At 42.1% G+C, this 20,420-nt stretch overlaps 1 protein-coding gene across 1 annotated transcript in view; it reads left to right on the top strand.

Annotated features, from left to right (window-relative positions):
• LOC139278194 (neuropilin and tolloid-like protein 2) overlaps positions 1 to 20,420 on the top strand; it is a 63,782-nt gene continuing 43,362 nt past the window's right edge. The window contains exons 1-7 of the mRNA XM_070896845.1: positions 1 to 37; positions 9,598 to 9,669; positions 14,129 to 14,206; positions 14,963 to 15,103; positions 15,416 to 15,664; positions 17,302 to 17,346; positions 17,454 to 17,581. Of these exons, the coding sequence (XP_070752946.1) occupies positions 1 to 37; positions 9,598 to 9,669; positions 14,129 to 14,206; positions 14,963 to 15,103; positions 15,416 to 15,664; positions 17,302 to 17,346; positions 17,454 to 17,581 (750 nt within the window). The remainder of the gene's footprint in view (positions 38 to 9,597; positions 9,670 to 14,128; positions 14,207 to 14,962; positions 15,104 to 15,415; positions 15,665 to 17,301; positions 17,347 to 17,453; positions 17,582 to 20,420) is intronic.

Here is a 20,420-nt window from a genome sequence, read left to right on the forward strand (position 1 = left end):
ATGGTGCTGGAAAGACGCTTTTTCTTCATGTTCAAAGGTGAGTCCGAATAAAATATAAAATAACGTCGCCATCTACAGGAAGGTTCTGCTGTGTTTTGTAAATCATCAAATCGTATTCATGTCCAGAATAATTGTTCTTGAAAACATGCCTGCCCTTTTGTTTTATTTTAGAAGCTTTTGTCTCAATGCATTAACGACTTTACCAGGACTTCTCTAACGGGCTAAAATATTTCCACTCAGTTGTGTTGGAATCCCTGTGTTTAAAAGGTCCGGGTATTTTGAACTATTTGAAGCAAATCTTTTCTTGTAACAGGATCATGCCTTGGATGTGTCATTGCTTTCCGAATCAATTTTAAATCACAAAAAGTTTGCATAAATGTAGAGTGTGTAGAACAGGCGACCCCAATACGATGAGAGCAGCGCGGGGTAGAGAGAAAGTGATCAATAAAATGGAGCTGCTCATTCACTGAGCACAAGTCTCTGTCCCACTGGGCTCTGGTTGTACAACCGCCGGAGCTCCGCGCCTTGAGCCTCGGGACCTTGCATAAAAAGAGAAAATAGAGTCGATCCGCGCTTTCCTTTATTTCTTGGGAAGCAGATTGGAAGCAAATGCTTTGTTTGCTCGGCGACTGATACTGAGGGCGGGTAATGGGTGTCAGGATGTGTCCCTTTCCCGCTATGTGGAGCTTTGCGGGAAGTGCTGAAGTAACAGCTCCACGTGGTGCTGGAGTTGCTCCTGTCCGAGCACCTTGAGGACGGCTCCTTTCCTCATTCAATCCCTCGGCGCCGGAGCTCGCCCCGAGTGTCTACATAAGCTTCGATCATCGTCCCCATTCTCCTGCTTGCAACACCCACATCTCTTTGTTATGCCCAAATCTTGGCAACGTCATTAGAATAACACCCGATCTATACTCTTCGGCAAAAAGTGCGCCAGTGAGATGAACGGCGATGAAAAGGCGCTGAATTCCCCGCCTGATCGAACGCCCCTGCTCCACATTGCTGAGAGGGGGATTCAATGGTCTGCTCTGAGCTGGTAGCTTTTAACAGCAACATGTAGGAGAAGCTGGAGGTTGCAGTCATTCACCGCGGTCCCTGTACCGTTAGAATCTCATTTATCCGTCCGTTTAAAAAAGGTCGATTTGATTTTATTGTTGAGCGATGTTGAGCACTAAGCAGAAATTATAGTACTATTTCTCATCCACTCGTGGGCGCAAGTTGCATAACGCCCATGAATTTCCACACAAGCTGTCTTAGAATTTTAAAACAATTGCTCTTCAGACGAGCCGGCGCAGACTGGACGGGCCGAAGGGTTCTTTCTGTGCTGTACTGTACTGTGCCGTACTGTTCTCTGGTTCTATTCTGTGAACGGGTGCACTTCAAAATCATTGATGAAACGTAACTGTCCTTTTGTCGGGTTTGGCGAACATGCTTATTCGCTCCAAATTGGGAACCACATCCAGTAACAGCTTGTTCCAAATGACCAATCATGATTAATTGGAAATTATGAAAAAGTGTCATTTCAAAACTTGGAAGATCAAGTTGATCTCAGAAAAAAGGATTCTGAATACTACGAACGACTATTTCCTAAAATCATGGGTCCGGATTTCAATCACAGTGCAATAAACATTTGGGATTCCCTTGTACAATCTACCGCTTCTTAGTGCATGTATTGGAATAAATACATTTATTAGCTGATTTATACATTGACTGTGCATTGCCACATAAAATCTGAGTGGATGAAGACAAGGCGTTTTCCCTGTTCTCCAGCTGCTCTTGCATAGGATCTCCCACCCTGCGTGGCTGGGAAATTTGCACCAGATGACAAGGCGCTAGCGTGCTTTCTCTGCATTGGAACACGAGGAAACTTTTGATGCGTGTGAGTAGGGGAATATAAGGCCAAGGAGGTTCGAGCACACAGGGGCACTCAGGAAAGTGTGTTCCCAATCCAGTATCCCACTCCCTTAGTAAAGCCAAGGCCTTCAAATTTAGTAGAAAGAGTCATGTCGTTACAGCAACAATTGTTTCATCGCCTCAAGGAGAATATAGCTGCATTTTGTAATTTATTTAAGTTTCAATAATATACAACAACTTGTATGTATAGCGCCTTTTACGTTAACTCTTGCTTCTTCTCCACAGATGCTGCCTGACCTGCTAAGTATTTCCAGCATTTTCTGTTTTCATTCCAGATTCCAGCATCCATAGTATTTTGCTTTTCTATAATCAGGGATGCTCAAGAGAGCAGAATTAGAGGAAAGACACACATAGGATGGTATTTCTGGTGATAGTCACTCAATAAATATGCAGTAATTATGCATCTGCACAAAATACATTTTCAGCAATGTCCAATGTGATACTGGCTATTGGCAAAGATAAGTCCAAACTAAACTGCACAAACTATAGCAAATATGATTCTTAATTTATACTCCCTTTTGTGGACCAAGATGATAGTTAAAAGCTGCTTGAACATCTTTCTGACCCCGTTAATTATATTACTGCCTTGTCACTAATCCTGGCTAACAAACGCACTCTCTTAATTGCTTGCATGGGTATAAGCGATTCTAAAAATAACATTTAGATGTATCACACGGTTAGCGTTTGTTGGGGAAAAGTCGCAATCCTTTAAAATGAGGCTTAAGATAGAAAGATACATTGACAATCGGGTAAGATAACAGGAACCTGCATTGACGGTCAAAAAATGCAAAGGTTTGGGAGTCTTAAAGTGCTTTTAGCTACACCGTACATTAAACTCCGTAAAATGCAAAGAACTCGCACCAAACCCCAAGCTACACCAAGAAGCGTTATGAGTCTTTATTCGGGAAACGCAATCGTTATTGTTGGGGAGGGTTCAATAACACTTGCATTGTTTTCAAAATCTATGCAGTTGGTCGGTGAACTGTTGAGATTTTACTGCCGTGTGACTGTAGTGTATATAGTTTCCTATCAGAATTCCCTCTTCGTCAAAAGGTTGAGGCAGTGACAATTCTGTCATTTGTAATTGCAGGAGAGGCTCGGAGTCGCGCGTATCCTTCCTAAAACCAAACAATTTTAGAATTCTTCAAGGAACTCACTGGTGAAATTACCGTTGGATCAGGAGATGTGCCAATACTCGTATTATTTGACTTGTCTCATTAATTGTATAGTTAGTTTAGGGAAACATGATCAAAGTACCTCGATTATAGTACTTTCGCCACCGGGACATCACAATTGCGGGGAGAATGCAAAACATTTATTTCCCTGACGACAACGAGACCGAGACGGAGAGGAGTGAAGCCCCTAATTCAGTTCCCCAGTAAAGCTGCGTGTCGCAGGATATGTAGACAGACTTTACTGCCATTCTAGAAAACAAATCTAGTATGTTGAATTTTTACCTTGATTGTGATCAATTATTTGGGAATACCTTTTTGTGTAATATAAATATATGTTTTATCTTGGATTTTGAGGAAAAAAATATTAAGTTTTGAATTTTTAAAATTTCTAATCTCTGTACCATTCTACCCAATTTTATATGATTCCATTCGCCTATTTGGGCGGCATGTTTTTCTTGACACCCAGACACTGAAAGCTCATTTTCTTTTCCAGTCTGGTCGATCATTGTTCTCACAGGAGGGATCGTGTCTACACAAAAGGTTCAAGGTGCGTTTGTAATTCTATTTTTTTTTACAGCTATTGTATTGAACTATTTAGGAACATTAGTAGATATGAATTTGAGAAACAAAACAAGATGTTTTATATCCGCTAGCATGTGCATTGTAGATATAGGTTGTACTGCGCTCATTTATTGCATTAGTGAGATAATACAATGTACTGGCGAGCAGCCTGAAATGTATCACCACTTCGACAGTCAGCATTAAAGCCCATCTTGAATCGACCTGCCATCTCGCAGGCGTTTATGTTGATGTGTCACCGTCTGATCTGGTCACCACTCTCGCAGGTCCTCATCCCAAAAGATTCAGGGATGGGACCATCGCATGTTAGGTCGCAGCTGCTAAATAAGTGCGTATTGGTGGCTGGCAGAGAGCACGACAACCATTTACTATCCGTGTATCCGCCACTAACCATTCGCGTATCATCATCATCGTCATCATAGGCAGTCCCTCGGAACCGAGGAAAACTTGCTCTTCAACTCTTTACTAGTCATGTACACCCGTATATCAGCTGTGTGCTATCAGGGCCGGTCTTAGATCTTGCTGTCTGTGTGGCCACCAGGGGCTCCGCGCCTGTGGTTAGAATGGGTCAGAACCCTCCTGCACTGCGCTCCGACCATCAAACCACCTATTCCCGAGTCCCTAGTTGGCTGTGTGTTAATGAATTGTCGATTTTCAATTGCTTAAGTTGAAAAATGAAAACGGTAATTATATCTGTTTAAATAGTCTCAATAACACAGTGAATGGGACACTGAAGACCAGGGCGAATCCTCTCTTTGCCGGAAGAGAATCTTTGACCATTGTTTCCATATAAATGTTTAAATTAAAGAAAAAGCGTTTTTTTCACCTAGGATTTTCGAAAAATAAAATCATAACAATTAGGGGAATTGAACCATTGGGTTGCTTTTCCCTATATGTAATTATGTCTTAAAAAATCATAACGTTTTCTCATTGCAATAGAATAGTTGTTGCTACTAGGGCAATTAAAATAAATCTTGCCTAGTTTCCACTCTCCCAGCTCTTCTTTAAAACAAGAGGCAATAGATTATTTCCATTTTCCCAATTTAAAAACAAATAATTCTTCCAGTTCTTTTAAATTAAACCATACCCCAGCAGTAAATAGACAAGTAGATATTTTAAAACAACATTTTGCAAACAAAAAAAAAGGAGTTTCAACTAAAATTATTTTTAATTGAATTAATGTGTTTTTTAAATCTTTATTGAAAATGAAACCCCTTAATGTCAGGTACAGGGCAGAATACCCTGGACAGACAAAACAGGGGAATGGAAGGACCCTGTACTGCCTGGTTTGAGGCGGTGATACCGCCTGGTCACTAACTTTAGCGCTGGACGATGTTTACCGCCTCCAACCGGGGCATTCAGTTTTAGCACCCCAGGAGAGGAGTGGAACGCTAAGGGAAGCGTTCCCTCTTCGGGCGTTAACCCTGATTCCTGGGGCGGTAGCGCGGCATTGCAACTGAAGTTTTGGTGCTAGGAAACCGGCTTCCTAGCACCTAAAGGGGAGGTCCGATGGACAACCTGAAGACTGGAAAAAATGGACTGGAGCTCTGTTGAAGACTGTTGCACGCCAATCAAGGTGAAATAAGTGCATAATAACTCAATGGAAATGCAAAAATCGCAACTTATGGACACCACCTGTTCAGTTGTCTCCTTATCGTCCTGGGAGGTTGGGGATTGCCTGCTTTCCCTGTTGCGATTGGTGGCAGGCGCTAAGGCAGGCAAACCCAATGAAGTTCGCGACCACGACGCACGTGCATCTATGTCACCCAGTGGTTGGCGCTAGAGTGTGCAACGCTGACTGTTGGCGTCACCGGCGATCCTCTACTGAAGTTCCCGGGAGGTGCTGCTAGTGCGGTGCTCACTCGGTAGGAGCTTAGTGGCCCATTGGCATCCCTCTCGGGTGCTAGTGGGTTTCACTGAGCAACTGAATTTCGGCCCCAAACTTCTTTGTCCCAGTTTGAGATTATTTGTTAATACTGGTTGAAGGAAGTTTTAAAATGTAAAGAAATATAATTAATTCCTAGCTGGCCAACAGGAAGTTTTCAGTAAAAGTAAACAGATTCACTTCCCTTTTCAGATTAAAAAAAATAATGTCTGTGTTCATTAGAGTTTGACAGTGTCTTAATGAGTTACAACAACATGTTTAATCAGTTCAAGTGGTAGCATTCTTCAGTACTTGCATCTCAGATCTGAATTATTTATACAGAGAGTTTTGGCAATCGCATATGCTGATCCAGACTAAAGTGTCCCAAAGACATCTGCTCCATTGTAAGGCAGACTGCAACATTCATATACTTGGTGTAACAAAGGTTCTTATAGCTCACTTAGTAGATTCTTTACTACTGAGAGTTTCAGCTTCTTACAAATGCACACAAACTAGACATTGACTTTAGAATGGATACAAACGTGGTTGTTTTTAAAGGCAGAATGTGGGTAATTTATTCTAATAGTTGGACAGTACATAACAATCCCAGAACACAATGGTGTGTAGTCTACCTTTTATACAATCAGTCCAACTTTGTTATATTACAAAAGCAAAGTACTGTGGATGCTGGAAATCTGAAATAAAAATCATAAATGCTGGAAATGATCAGCAGGTCAGGCAGCATCTGTGGAGAGAGAGAGAGAGTGAACGTTTCAGGTCGATGACCTTTTGTCAGAACTGGAAAAATTTGAGATGTAAAAGATTTTAAGCAAATGCAGGGGCAGGGAAAGGAGGGAGGGGAGGAAAGAACAAAAGGAAAGGTCTGTGATAAGTTGGAAGGCAGGAGTGCTCAAATGACAAAAGGTATGATAGTACAAAGCAAAAGGAGATGGTAATGGGACAAGTACAGAAACAAAAGATGAGTCTAGAAGAGGTGTAAATGGGAAGCTGGGTCATTGAATATATTTAAGGCGGAGATAGACAGATTTTTGAGTGATATGGGAATGAAGGATTATGGGGAGCAGGCAGGGAAGTGGAGCTGAGTCCATGATCAGATCAGCCATGATCTTAAATGGCGGATCAGGCTCGACGGGCCAGGTGGCCTACTCCTGCTCCTATTTCTTATGTTCTTATGAATGGCAGAAACATCAACAGCTGCCATGTGAAAAAATAGGAGCAGAGGTTATGGTTTGAAATTGTTGAACTCGATGTTGGGTCCAGAAGGCTGTAAAATGCCAAATTGAAAGATGCGGTGCTATTCTTCGAGCTTACATTGAGCTTCACTGGAACATTGTAAGAGGCCGAAGTCAGAGTGGGAGTGGAGTGGAGAATTAAAGTGACAGGCAACCAGAAGCTTGGGGTCATGCTTACGGCCTGAACTGAGGTGTTCCACAAAGCAGTCACCCAATCTGTGTTTGGTCTCCCCAATGCAGAGGAGACTGCATCGTGAGCAGCGAATATTAAATTGCAAGAAGTACAAGTAAATTGCTGTTTCACCTGGTAGGAGTGTTTTGGGGTCCTGGACAATAGGAAGGGAGGAGGTAAAAGGGAAAGCATTGCATCCCTCCACAGATGCCTGACCTGATTATATTACATTTCCTTTCCAAAAGACTTTTCCTGCTATAAGCTATTTGGGTTTTAACTTACACAATTTCCTTCAGTCCTTTTAGAATCATCCCACAATTATTCACTTGCTGTAAATTATATTTTACAAAATACACATTCAAATTCAGTGGCGATTTGATTAGTCTGCCTTTTGATGATCTCTTTCTTATTTGAAATTTTGGTGGATCTAAACTGTGTTTGTTTCTTTCTGGACTTGTGAGTCACTGTGCCACCATCAAGATGGCTTGTTGTGTCTGTTTTTACTGATGCTGGCGTTTCTGCCGCATATTTTTCCACAGGGGAATAAGCTTCTCAAGACAGAATTTGTGTTCCAGTTTTGACATCAGTCTATCAGCGACATGTGATATTAAAGCCGCCTTGTTTTGACATTTGAGAATTATTATAAGTATCACATGAAGATATGTAGGGGTTGAGTTCAGCATTCATGGCGAGTCAGTATACAACATCTCTGGCTTCGTACAAATATCCAGCAATCCCAAATGGCTGGAATTAATTTTCTGCATCATCTCTGCCTTTACATTCCCAGTGTTGATAACTTTGAATGCGATTTCATCTTGAATAGAGAATTCATATTGGAAATGGTAGCATTCTTAATCTCAGAAAGAATATATTTTTTGAACTTTGGGCATTTAGTCAGAATTTTTAAATGGATTTTAGGTGCTATTTTGAGATACCAAGATACTGCACCATGATGTTTTTGATCTTCTCAATGAACTCACTGTCTGTAAACATTGCAGCAATGTACATATCCATTACTTGCTTGTAATTCACTTTCGGAGGGTGCAGCATTCTTCGTAATCATTTGGTTGCAGATAATAATGTTGTTCAAGGACTTATGATGAGTCTCACCTCTGTTCCATACACAGTGGTCAAATCACTCACCTTATATATTATGGCAAGCATCTCTTTCTCATTTGTAGTTAGTTTCCTTCTGCTGGAGTGACTGCTTTTGAGGCATATTCCATTGGATCTTTACATCAAAGCAGCTCACAGATCGAATGCTTTTGTATCACATGAATGTTCCCACTTCTTCACACCACAATACCTAGAAACCAAATGATTTGACTTAATTTACAGATTGGTCATGGGTCTCTAATCATTGCCATTCCATGCCTTGATCTCTTATAAATCGAAGTGGTTCAACAAATATGGCAGAAAGATTGAAGCGCGATCACTAAACTAAGGTACTTGAGGGAAGAGACATTATTTGGTGAATGAATCTAGGATAGTTTTAACTTTTATTTGGATCTTGTATCAGTTGTAAATGGTTCACGTAGAAATATATATTATACCTATGTAAGCTGCAACTTAAATATCTTCTTGTTTAACTGTAATTTTTTCTCTTCCAAGAAGGTTACAACAATTATTGCCATAACCTGCTGTGGTATTTTTAAGATAATTTCCTTTTACATAAACCAAGATGACATCTGCAATTCATTCTGCTCCTAGAAAACCCCAAGGGAGCGAAATTGACCCGCTCCCCATTTGGGGCACAAAATTCGAATTAAATGAAAATTTAGCGCCCAGCGAGATGGGTAGCTAAGTGTCCCAGAATTGGCGACTTTAAAGGGAAAAAAATCTGCGGGGCCGTATTGGAGGCATAATTTGCTTCCATGGGGCGGAAGCAGGGTGGGATAGAAGGGCGGAAGCGCGGCATTGATGGCATCAGCGCGACGCGGATGTGCCGCATCGCGCGGACGTGTCACAATGTCCCTCTCCTTTTAAAGGGGAGGGCCGCTGCAAACTCTGTAGCTGTTTTCTAGGCACCCACTGGACCACCAGGGAGGGTTTTGGCTGGGCCAGTGTCCCAGCACCCAAGAGGGTGCCATTGCCGGGTCGACTGCAATGTCAACCAACAGAAAAAAAGATGGCAAGTGCGGCGCAAGGCCCTCCCCTTTAAGAGTGGACGGGGGGGGCACCAGCCACCACAGTTTTGCAACCCGCAAAGCTGCTAGTGGCCGCCTCACGCCAATCTAATTCCCATGGGGCAAATTCCCCATAAAGGGTCGACGTGTGGCAATAAGGTGTCAACGCACACATCGATGACATCATCGCCATGTGCGCCACTGCCTGGGGAGAAAATTATGGGGCACGGTGCAAAGCCGTTTTCGCTGCTGCCATTCCAGCGGCAATTCCGGGCGGGTTGCTTCCGCCGCCTATCCCCGGGCAAAACATCCTTATCGCTCCGTTAGCGCCTCCCAGATGCGCTAATGGGCCTTTTGGAAAGGGGCAATTTAGGTCCCCAAGATTTTGATGCTTACACTTTTAGTACTCCTCTGGAGTGATACAACAGAAAAAGTCATGCATGGCCACTGAAACTTACCAAATGGAATGTTGAAAATGATCAATTGGCTTAATTCTTTTGCCAACTTAACTTGCTAGAACCCATCTTGATACCTAATTCAGAGAAATGTGGCTCTGTGAGTTTTGTGGCAATCTGTTCAACAGCTGACAGTAGGTGTAAAGAGCTCTTAATTGTTCTAGTTAAATACATAGGCCCCAAGTTTCCACATGATTTGCTCCTGATTTTTAGGAGCAACTGGTGTAGAACGGAGTATCTTAGAAATCGGAATTCTCGTCATTTAGTTTGCTCCAGTTCTAGTCAGTTAGAACAGTTTCACTTTGGAACAGAATTTTCTTTTCAAAAGAGGGGGTGTCCGGCCACTTACGCCTGATTTCAAAGTTTCGTGAGTGAAAACTTACTCCAAACTAACTTAGAATGGAGTAAGTGAAGACTTTTGTACGCTCGAAAAAAACCTTGTCTACACTTTAGAAAATCAGGCGTAGGTTACAAATCAGGCGTAGGGAATGGGGGGGGGTGTTTAAAGGGAAGTTTACAAACATTAAACACTTCAGTTTTACAAATAAAGAGCCATTATCAATAATAAATTATAAATACATCAATAAATCAACCAATAAATCAATCAAAAAAAATTAATAAGAAATATATATTTTTTTAAATCAATAAATAAAACATTTTCTACTTACCGACTGCAGCACCGGGAGCCCTCCAACAGCGTGCTGGGATGCCCCCCTCAGTGCGTCTCTGTCAGTGTCTCTATCTCTCTGTCTGTCTGTGTGTCTCTCATTCTCTGTCAGTGTCTGTGTTTCTGACAGCGAGGAGGGGGTAGAGGGAGAGAGGGGGGGAGCAGGGGGAGGGATGGGGGAGAAGGGGATAAAGGAGAGATGGGGGGGAAAAAGGCGATTGGGGGGGTCGGGGGAAGGAGAAGGGGGAGGGAGGCTGAAGGGGCCCGGCTCGAGACCCAGCACCAGATTTACAGGTAGGTGGCGTTGGGTCAGGTCGGGGGGGTGGTGGGAGGGAGGTCGGATCGGTTCGGGTTGGGGGGAAGGAGGGAGGGAGAGGGAGGTCAGGTCGGGGGGAGGGAGGGAGGGAGGTCAGGTCGGGGGGAGGGAGGTCAGGTCGGATCCAGTCCGGGGGCGGGGGTTGGGGAGCGGGTGTCGGGTCCGGTCCAGGGAGCGAGGAGTGGGTGTCGGGTCCGGTCCGGAGGCAGGGGTGGGGAGGGGGCGGGGGGAGCGGGTGTCGGGTCCGGTCCAGAGGCAGGAAGCCGGAGTCGAGTCGGGTCGGGAGGAAGCAGGAGCTGGCCGTGGGAGGAGCCTTATTCACGCAGCCCCAGTGAGGCCATTCGGCCAGAGCTAGGGGCTGCGTGCTTCGGGCCCTCCCACACAGTTTCGCGCATGTGCAGAGGTCCCGGCACTGTTTTCGGCGCAGGGACCTGGCTCTGCCCCCTACAGCTCCTGCTGCGCTGCGCCGAGGGCCAGAGGACCTGCAGGGAGGTGGAGAATCTGGAGCGTTTTTTTAGGCGCACTTTGTGGCCCGAAAAACGGGCGTCCAGGTCGGGACTGCGGCGCGGTTCGAAACTTGGGCCCATAGAATCAATGCAAATCCTCAGGCTTTTTTGGCTCCATACTTGGTACCCAATCCATGGGTTTATTGATAGGAGCAAGCACCTATGCAATAAGTTAATCAATTGCTTTCTTCAGGGGCTTTTTCAACCCAATAGGAAATTTCTATAGACAATTTCATTACCAGTTTCACAAATTTGTCTATTTTCAATGTAGCATGTACTGTAGACCACTCAGACCTAAAACCCATCATTGCATACATTCAGAACTTCTTGGTTCTTTGGTTTTTGTTAACAATATTTACATAATGCAATATTTACATAATGCTATGGTGTAACAGCTGGCAACTTCAGAAAGTTAAATTTCTGTCATATTTCTGCATCCAGCAGAAGTCATAGAATCAGAGATAATAGTGTTACATCTTTATCTACAATATGGGGTTCAAGATTGGCTATAATTCCTTCTCTCGTACAGTTCAATTTACATTTGCTTATTGGAGCCATCACATATCCATCATACAGTTTTGGCTTAGCTTTACTTCTTTGAGATAAAGATAATCTGGATTTCTTATAACAAACACATACTTTTTGTTAGGGAGTAGATTGCAAGTTGCTGCACAACAGGTGAAATTTAACATCTACTTGTCATTGGCCCGCATTGTCACATTTGAAATAGACTTTTGCTGATTCTCCATTGCTGCAATTATGTATTTCTGTACTTATACAGTTTGCAATTTTTTCTTTTCCTGTCTCTTTGTCTTACACTTGGTAACAAATTATTTTTTTAAACTGCAATTGTTACACATCTATGTGAATGCTGGACATTGAAGGGACTATTTTCAAAATGTGCATGGTGGGGAGCCTCACCTGCTGGTCACACAAATTGGGAAATGATGGGCACACTGTCAACAATTTATTGCCCATTATGGTCCTTGAATGTTATTGTTAGCATGTTTCTCTTACAAAATAGGTGGTTGGTTGATTCACCACTAGTCAACTTGGGCTTCTGTTTGTTGAATTTTGTAATGGGTAGTTTATGAGAAATTTGTAACGATGCCCATTTGAAATGGGTGTTCAAGGTTGCTATGTAAAGACAAGTTCAACCTTCCCAATTTGTCTTGCCACCATCAAAGACTTGTGAACGTACACCTCCAGGTCTCTCTGTTCCTGCAGCCCTTTTAAAACTACCATTTAGTTTATACTGCCTCTCCTCATTCTTCCTACCAAAATTAATTACTTTGCACTTCTCTGCGTTAAATTTCATCTGCCAGTTGCGGCAGGCAGTCTATGTCCTCCTTAAGTCTGTTACCTGTCATGTCATATCAGTTTTATGTCATCTGCAAACTTTGAAATTATGCCCTTTATACCCAAGTCCGTGTCATTAATATATATCAAAAAGGGCAGTGGTCCCAACACTGACCCTTGGGGGACACCACTGCACACTTCCCTCCAGTCTGAAAAACAACCTTTCACCACTTCTGTAAGCTTTCTGCCCCTAGCTAATTTCGTATCCAGAAAGCCACTGCCCCTTTAATCCCATGGGCTTTAATTTTGCTAACAAGTCTATTATGTGGTATTTTATCGACGCCGTTTGAAAGTCCATACACACAACATTAACTGCACTACCCTCATCAACCCTCTCCGTTATTTATCAAAGAAATCAGTCAAGTTAACTCAAGCACGATTTGCCTTTAACAAATCGTGCTGGCTTTCATTTATTAACCCATATTAAGTTAAGTGCCAATTAATTTTGACCCAGATTAATGTCTCTAAAAAAACCACCACTGACGTGAGGCAGACAGGCCAGTAGTTGACAGGTTTATCCCTCTCCTCTTTTTTGAACAAGGGTGTAACATTTGCAGTCTTCCAGTCCTCTGGCACCACACCTGTATCTAAGGAGCATTGCAAGATTGTGGCCAGAGCCTCCACAGTTTCAACCCTTACTTCCCTCAGCAATCTATGATGCATTCCATCCGGACCGGGTGACTTTCTACTTTGAGCCTTGCCAACCTTTTAAGTACCTCCTCATTATTTTTATCCTATCCAATTTCTCAATTTGCTTTCCCAACTTTCCTTTTGAAATAGGATACTCTGCAGGCACGAATCATCTGCCAAAGTAAGATATATTTCTGTCTGCAGTAGTGAGTGTGTAGATACTGACATTTAGGCACTGAGCGCCTCTAGTACAACCAGACCTCCCTGGCATTCCTCTTTGATACTCCTTTTATTGCAAACTTTTTAGCTAGGATTCTCACTGGAAAGCCATTGATGCCAGGACTGGGGCTAAGGGCAACAAAAATAGAACAATTATCACAAGGGCTCGTGAGAATCTAAATGCCAGCATTTAATAAATGGCTAAATATATTGGCTGTAACATTCCTGTTTCTTTCAGTTATATGGCGAGACTAGAGAAGCTGGGATTTTCTCCTTTAGAGTAGAAAAGGTTAAGGGGAGATTTGATCGTGTTCAAAATCAGGAATGGTTTTGATAGAGTAAATAAGGAGAAAATATTTCCATTGACAGAAAGGTCGTTAACCAGAGGACGCAGATTTAAGGTAATTGGCAAAAGCACCAGAGGCGACATAAGGGAAAAAAATTACACAGTAAGTCATTATGATCGGGAATGCACTGCCTGAAAGGGTGGTGAAAGCAGATTCAATAATAATTTTCAAAAGGGAATTGGATAAATATTTGAAGGTGAAAACATTACAGAGCTATGGGGAAAGAGCAGGGGAGTGGGACTGATTGGGAGAGCTCTTTCAAAGAGTCAGCACAGATATGGCCTCCTTCTGTGCCTCATTCTATGATTGTAATTGGATTGGCACCAGTATGATATGTGAATGCCTGACTAACCACAATACTGGATGCTTTCCCAGAAGCAACCCGATCACAGTATCTTATGCTTTCAGCGGAACGGCATGAAAGAAGATATACCACATGATCAACAGCCAGCATAACCTGATTGGCTGTACCCATCAAGACGCTGCCGGTCATTAGTGAAAGCCTTGCCATATCTACCTGACAATGACCATGGTGACTTATCTTCACAGGGTCCAGGTCATCAGAGAACCAGCTGCAGAGCTATGCCATCCATGCACATAGAGATGGCACATTCAATGACGACAATGGTAAGCTGCGCTCTGAAATTTGGCTCCACATCCTTACAGGCATGTTTCAATGTTAACTAGGGAGAAAGTGCTGTTAGTTTACAAAGGGTTTTTCTGCCCCTTGCCTGCCTTCTCATACCTGCACCTTGGTTTTTTTTTCCCATCACTTTTACCTGTCATTTCTTAGTCCCTTTCTCCTTCAGCCTTGGCAAACAGGTTTTCCCAAAAACTTTCAGTAATTTGTTCAGTCTATTCTGACTCTCTCTTTTAATTGTCCCTATCCCTTAAATTTCACCTCCAGTTTTCTTCTTCTACAGCGAGCATTCTCCCTTTACATATGGGGTTATACCAATGAGCACACCTCAGAAAATTGGGTGGAAATAGTACACTTCCATTTGGGTCTGTCGAAAATCTGCTTCTCACCATTCAAGTCTAAACCATACCCATATTATCACATTTAGATGGCTATTTCTTATTCGTAGCTCACACTCAGTAGATGCTTTACTGATTTCTGCCTGTTTTTTTCTGCCAATTCTTACACATGCACGTTCCAAACTCTGATTGTAAAATTAGTTGTTCATGAGCAAAGCATATGACCTGCTTTAGCGGCTAGAGGATACATAATGATACCAAAACTTAATGATCTCAATTCAATGCATTAGATAATTATAGTTACTAAGCAGCAGCCATTTTCTTGGCATATACCAGCCATCTACCAACTGTGCTCCTGAAATTATAATTTAAATCACTGTAAACTGAATTTACTTCATTTTACAGAGAGACAGAACATCATACCCCATCACAAGTCAGGAAAACAATGCGGAGTTTGGGTTCGGAATGACAATGGCGGATATTTTTCTTCACCAAATTACCCAAATACTTACCCTCCCAATAGAGAATGTATCTACATACTGGAAGGTAATGTAATTTCCTCATTTTCACCAAACTCTATGACACTAGTTGGAGCCCAGTGGCAGTACTCACCAAAGATCTATCCATATTTATTAGTAGGGATTATCTGCAGCATTTGCTTGAAGAATGACTGTATATAATTTGTTAAAATGGCTAAACTGGAGACTTGTTACAACATTGTGCATCTTTAGTCTTCCTGCTTGAAATGTTCTCAGAAATGACAATGCTTCTTCCTTTGATAACTGAATACACCTTAAACCTCGAGGCAAGCCTCGTCCCCTAAGTACTACGTTTGTTAACATTTTGCTGTACTTGCAGCCGCCCCACGCCAGCGAATTGAACTCACTTTTGACGAACCTTATAGCATTGAACCCTCCTGGGATTGTCGATTTGACCACTTGGAATTCAGAGATGGACCATTTGGATTCTCCCATGTGATAAACCGTTACTGTGGTCAAAAAAGTCCACCACTTATTAAATCATCTGGAAGGTTCTTATGGATAAAATTTACTTCAGATGAGGAATTAGAAGGTTTTGGATTTCGAGCAAAATATTCTTTTGTACCAGGTAACTAATTTATCATTTTTTGGAAGAAAGTAAAGATTTTCAATGGGCAGAACTATCAACTTTGGCGAGGACACAGTTTTTAAAAATGTGTTGTCGGGATGTAAGGGGCACATTTATTGCTCACACATAGTTGCTTCGACAAAGGTAGAAGGGAGCCTTCTCCTTGAACTGCTTAAGTTCTTACGAACATACGAAGAATGACAGACAGAATAACACTCTATGGTCCATCCAGCCTGTCCCACACAATTGTGATATGTGTACCACAATGTATACTCTCTCCACCCCACCCAAAGCCATGTGATCTTCTGGGAGAGACAAAAAACAGATAAAAACCCAGACCAGTTTAGGGGAAAGAATCTGGGAAATTTTTCTCTGACCCATCTAAATGATCAAAACTAGTCCAACAGATCACTCTAGCCCTGAATTCCCTGAAGTACCTACCTTTTACAAGAGATGAGCTCCACCCAAACCAGAAATCAGCCAAGCTCTCACTTGAAGCAATTTAGTGAATCGACATCCAACGCACGAGACGGCAGCCTTCTCCAGAGATCCAGTGTGCTCTGGGAAAGGAACCACCTCCTGCCATTTAACTTACATCTGGCCTTACACAACTTAAAATTGTGACCTCTGGTCCTCCCTAATCTATGTAATTGGAGCAAACTGTCAACTAGAACACAATCTATTCCCTTCATCATCTTATAAACCTCAATCAGATCACCCCCAAATCTAAGCTTCTCTAAAATGTGGAGTCCCAACTCTTTTAGCCTATCTTGTGGTAATGATACTCCCACAATGGTGTTACAGAATTTGAGTATATTGATTCAGCAATGGTGAAGAAACTGTTCAAATTAGAATGCTGTGTGACTTGGAGGGGAACTAGGAGAGGATGATGTTCCCATGACATTGGTACTGCAGTCCTTGGTAATAGAGGTCAATGGGGAAGGAGTTGCTGTTGAAGTAACTTTCATGAGTTGGTGCAATGCATCCTGTAGGTAGGACGTACTGCAAGCGTAGTGTGGACAGGTGGATATTGAGTACAAGAGTATTGGTGCCGATCAAGTGAATTGCTCTGTCCTGGATATTGTCAAGCTTCTTGCGTGTTGTTTAAGCCACACCTATCCAAGAAAATGGTAAATATTACATCACATTCCTGACTTGAGCCTTGTAGATGGAGGGGAGCCTTTGAGGGATCATGAGGTGAGCCACTTGTCAAAGTTTACCCAGCCTCTCTCCTGCTATTATAGATACAGAGTTGATATGGCTGGTCCAGTTAATCTTCTGGTCAACGGTGACCTCCCAAAATGTTAATAGTAGAGGACTCAGCAGTGATGGATCTGTTGAAGTTAACTTTCTGTTGTTACAGATGGCTATTACTTGACATTCATGTGGCATAAATGTTACACGCCACTTGTCAGCCCAACCTGGATGTCATCTAAATACTCCTGTAGGCTGTTTCCCTGAGAAACTCCCATAACAATGTCCTGGGGGTGTGATAATTGGCCTCCAATAACCATAATCTTTTTCCTTTGTGTCAGGTTCCTCCAAAATAAAGATGCACATTTTAGATATATTTATCAAATATTACTTGATTTAACATGTCATTTAAATTGACCATCAAACGTTTCCTACTTTTCCAGATCCTGATTTTATCTATCTTGGTGGAATCTTGAACCCTATTCCAGGTATTATTACCATTACATGTTCCAGGTGAATTTTTAACACTAGTTTTTAAAAAAAAGTTCATATTTTCTCTTTCTTTCCAGTCAATATTAATATTTTGTCTCTCTAGATTGCCAGTTTGAATTATCAGGGCCTGATGGGATTATTCATTCTAGTCAAGTGGAACAAGAGGAGAAAATAAAACCTGGAGAAGCAATCGACTGCATTTGGACAATAAGAGCCCCACCAAAAGCTAAAGTATGTTTGTACTTCACAGAAAACAATGCACAGAGAGTAACTTTAATTGAGGTTCCTACCCAGAGCCTTGTATGATAGAACATTTGTAGTGTCATGTTCAAACCAAAACATTTGGCAATTTGAGCAGTGCCCTTTAAAAATAAAGAGAGCATTGGCACCAAACATTATTCAGGCTTCCCAGAGGTCATTTATTGGTCCTCATACTAGTTTGTGGAAACACGGATTGCACTGAAATTGTTGCTGATATCTCCACATTAGTTTGTGCGCCACAATAAATTCAAATCTTAAAGGATTCAAAATCAATAGCAAAGAAACTTTTAATTTACTCTGATTGATCTTTTGTTATTGGCTAGGATAGACTGGCGAATGATACTTAAAGGATTGATGGTGGATAGGCAATGGCAGACATTTAAAGATCACATGGATGAACTACAACAATTGTTCATTCCTGTGTAGGTTAAAAATAAAAAAGGGAAGGTGGCTCAACCGTGGCTAACAAGGGAAATTAGGGATAGTGTTAAATCCAAGGAAGAGGCATTTAATTGGCCAGAAAAAGCAGCAAACCTGAGGACTGGGAGAAATTTAAAATTCAGCAGAGGAGAACTAAGGGTTTAATTAGCAGGGGGAAAATAGAGTATGAGAGTAACCTTGCAGGGAACATAAAAACCGACTGCAAAAGGTTCTGCAGCTATGTGAAGAGAAAAAGATTAGTGAAGACTAATGTAGGTCCCTTGCAGTCAGAATCAGGTGAATTTATAATGGGGAATAAGGAAATGGCAGACTATTTGAACAAATACTTTGGTTCTGTCTTCACTAAGGAAGACACAAATAACCTCCCGAAAATACTAGGGGACCGAGGGTCTAGTGAGAAGGGGGAACTGAGGGAAATACTTATTAATCAGGAAATGATGTTGGGGAAATTGAAGGGACTGAAGGCCGATAAATCCCCAGGGCCTGATAGTCTGCATTCCAGAGTACTTAAGGAAGTGGCCCTAGAAATAGTAGATGCATTGGTGATCATTTTCCAACTTTCCATGGACTCTGGATCAGTTCCTATGGATTCGAGAGTAGCTAATATAACCTCACTTTTTAAAAAAGGAGGGAGAGAGAAAACAGGGAATTATAGACCGGTTAGCCTAACATCAGTGGTGGGGAAAATGCTGGAGTCAATTATTAAAGATGTAATAACAGCGCATTTGGAAAGCAGTGACAGGATCGGATTTGTGAAAGGGAAATCATGCTTGACAAATCTTCTGGAGTTTTTTGAGGATGTAACTAGTAGAGTGGATAAGGGAGAACCAGTAGATGTGGTGTATTTGGACTTTCAAAAGGCTTTTGACAAGGTCCCACACAAGAGATTAGTGTGCAAAATTAAGGCACATGGTATTGGGGGTAATATATTGACATGGATAGAGAAATGGTTGTCAGACAGGAAGCAAAGAGTGGGAATAAACGGTTCCTTTTCAGAATGGCAGGCAGTGACTGGTGAGGTGCCGCAGGGTTCAGTGCTGGGACCCCAGCTATTTACAATATACATTAATGATTTAGACTAAGGAATTGAATGTAATATCTCCAAGTTTGCAGATGACATTAAGCTGGGTGGCAGTGCGAGCTGCGAGGAGGAAGCTAAGACGCTGCAGGGGGACTTGGACGGGTTAGGTGAGTGGGCAAATGCATGGCAGATGCAGTATAATGTGGTTAAATGTGAGGTTATCCACTTTGGTGGCAAAAATAGGAAGGCAGATTATTATCTGAATGGTGACAGATTAGTAAAAGGGGAGTTGCAACGAGACCTGGGTGTCATGGTACATCAGTCATTGAAGGTAGGCATGCAGGTACAGCAGGCAGTAAAGAAAGCAAATGGCATGCTGGCGTTCATAGTGAGGGGATTTGAGTATTGGAGCAGGGAGGTCTGGCTGCAGTTGTACAGGGCCTTGGTGAGATTGTTGATTTCTGGATTCTTTTACCTCAATCTGGTTCAGCAAAATTACTGAAACGAATACCGTTTGTGCTTTAAACAAAGCAAGTTTTTATTTAAAAAGCAAATCCCGATCGGGGACTTTATCAGACAGAAGGAATGCAAGTCTGTTCGAACGCACCCACTTCCTACGGACAAAGTGACGTTACATTGTAAAGGGACGATGGTTATACATTTTCGGCAAAAGATAACAAGATAGGGCCAGAGTGACATCCCAGCTCAGCCCATCTCTTTTGATCCCTCCTTCCCTTTGTCCACTCATAAGCCGACCCAAGCATGGTCCGATTTTAAACAAAGACCTTCTGTCAATGTTTCAGGTTAATAACATGATTTAATAAGACCTTGAGGTTTTTCTGCAAGCTTGGGTTTTGTTTCAATATGTGTTAGTGTTGTAACATTTCGCAGTCTCGAGTCTGAGATGTCATGGCTATTCCTCCATGAATTCTTTGTTAGCTTATACTGTCCCTATACAATTCCCAAGTTCTCAACTTCAATGTCTCTATACATTTTTAAACATTCACATTCCCCCCTTTTATCATTCCATGATAACACTTAGGATCATTCTAGGAGTATTGCATTCATCCGTTCACACTCTATTTCCTGAATCATATTGTTGTTAGTGTCGAGTAGTTCTTTAGTTCGTTGGATCATAACTCGGGAGCCCTTGACCACAAGAGGGTTTGCTAACCTTGCCATCATTACTTTACAACAAAGGTTAAGGCAACCAACAATTAGATAGGATCTCCAAGATCCATCTGATAGCCAATCAAACCAGCTAGATCCTTCTGCTGGTGTGGATAACTTCTTCACCTCCCTTCTTATGTGATCAGCGAGATTGGTTATGTTTTCTGAACTATCAGG

Source organism: Pristiophorus japonicus, chromosome 13 (assembly GCF_044704955.1).
Source record: "Pristiophorus japonicus isolate sPriJap1 chromosome 13, sPriJap1.hap1, whole genome shotgun sequence".
NCBI classification, from domain to species: domain Eukaryota; kingdom Metazoa; phylum Chordata; class Chondrichthyes; family Pristiophoridae; genus Pristiophorus; species Pristiophorus japonicus.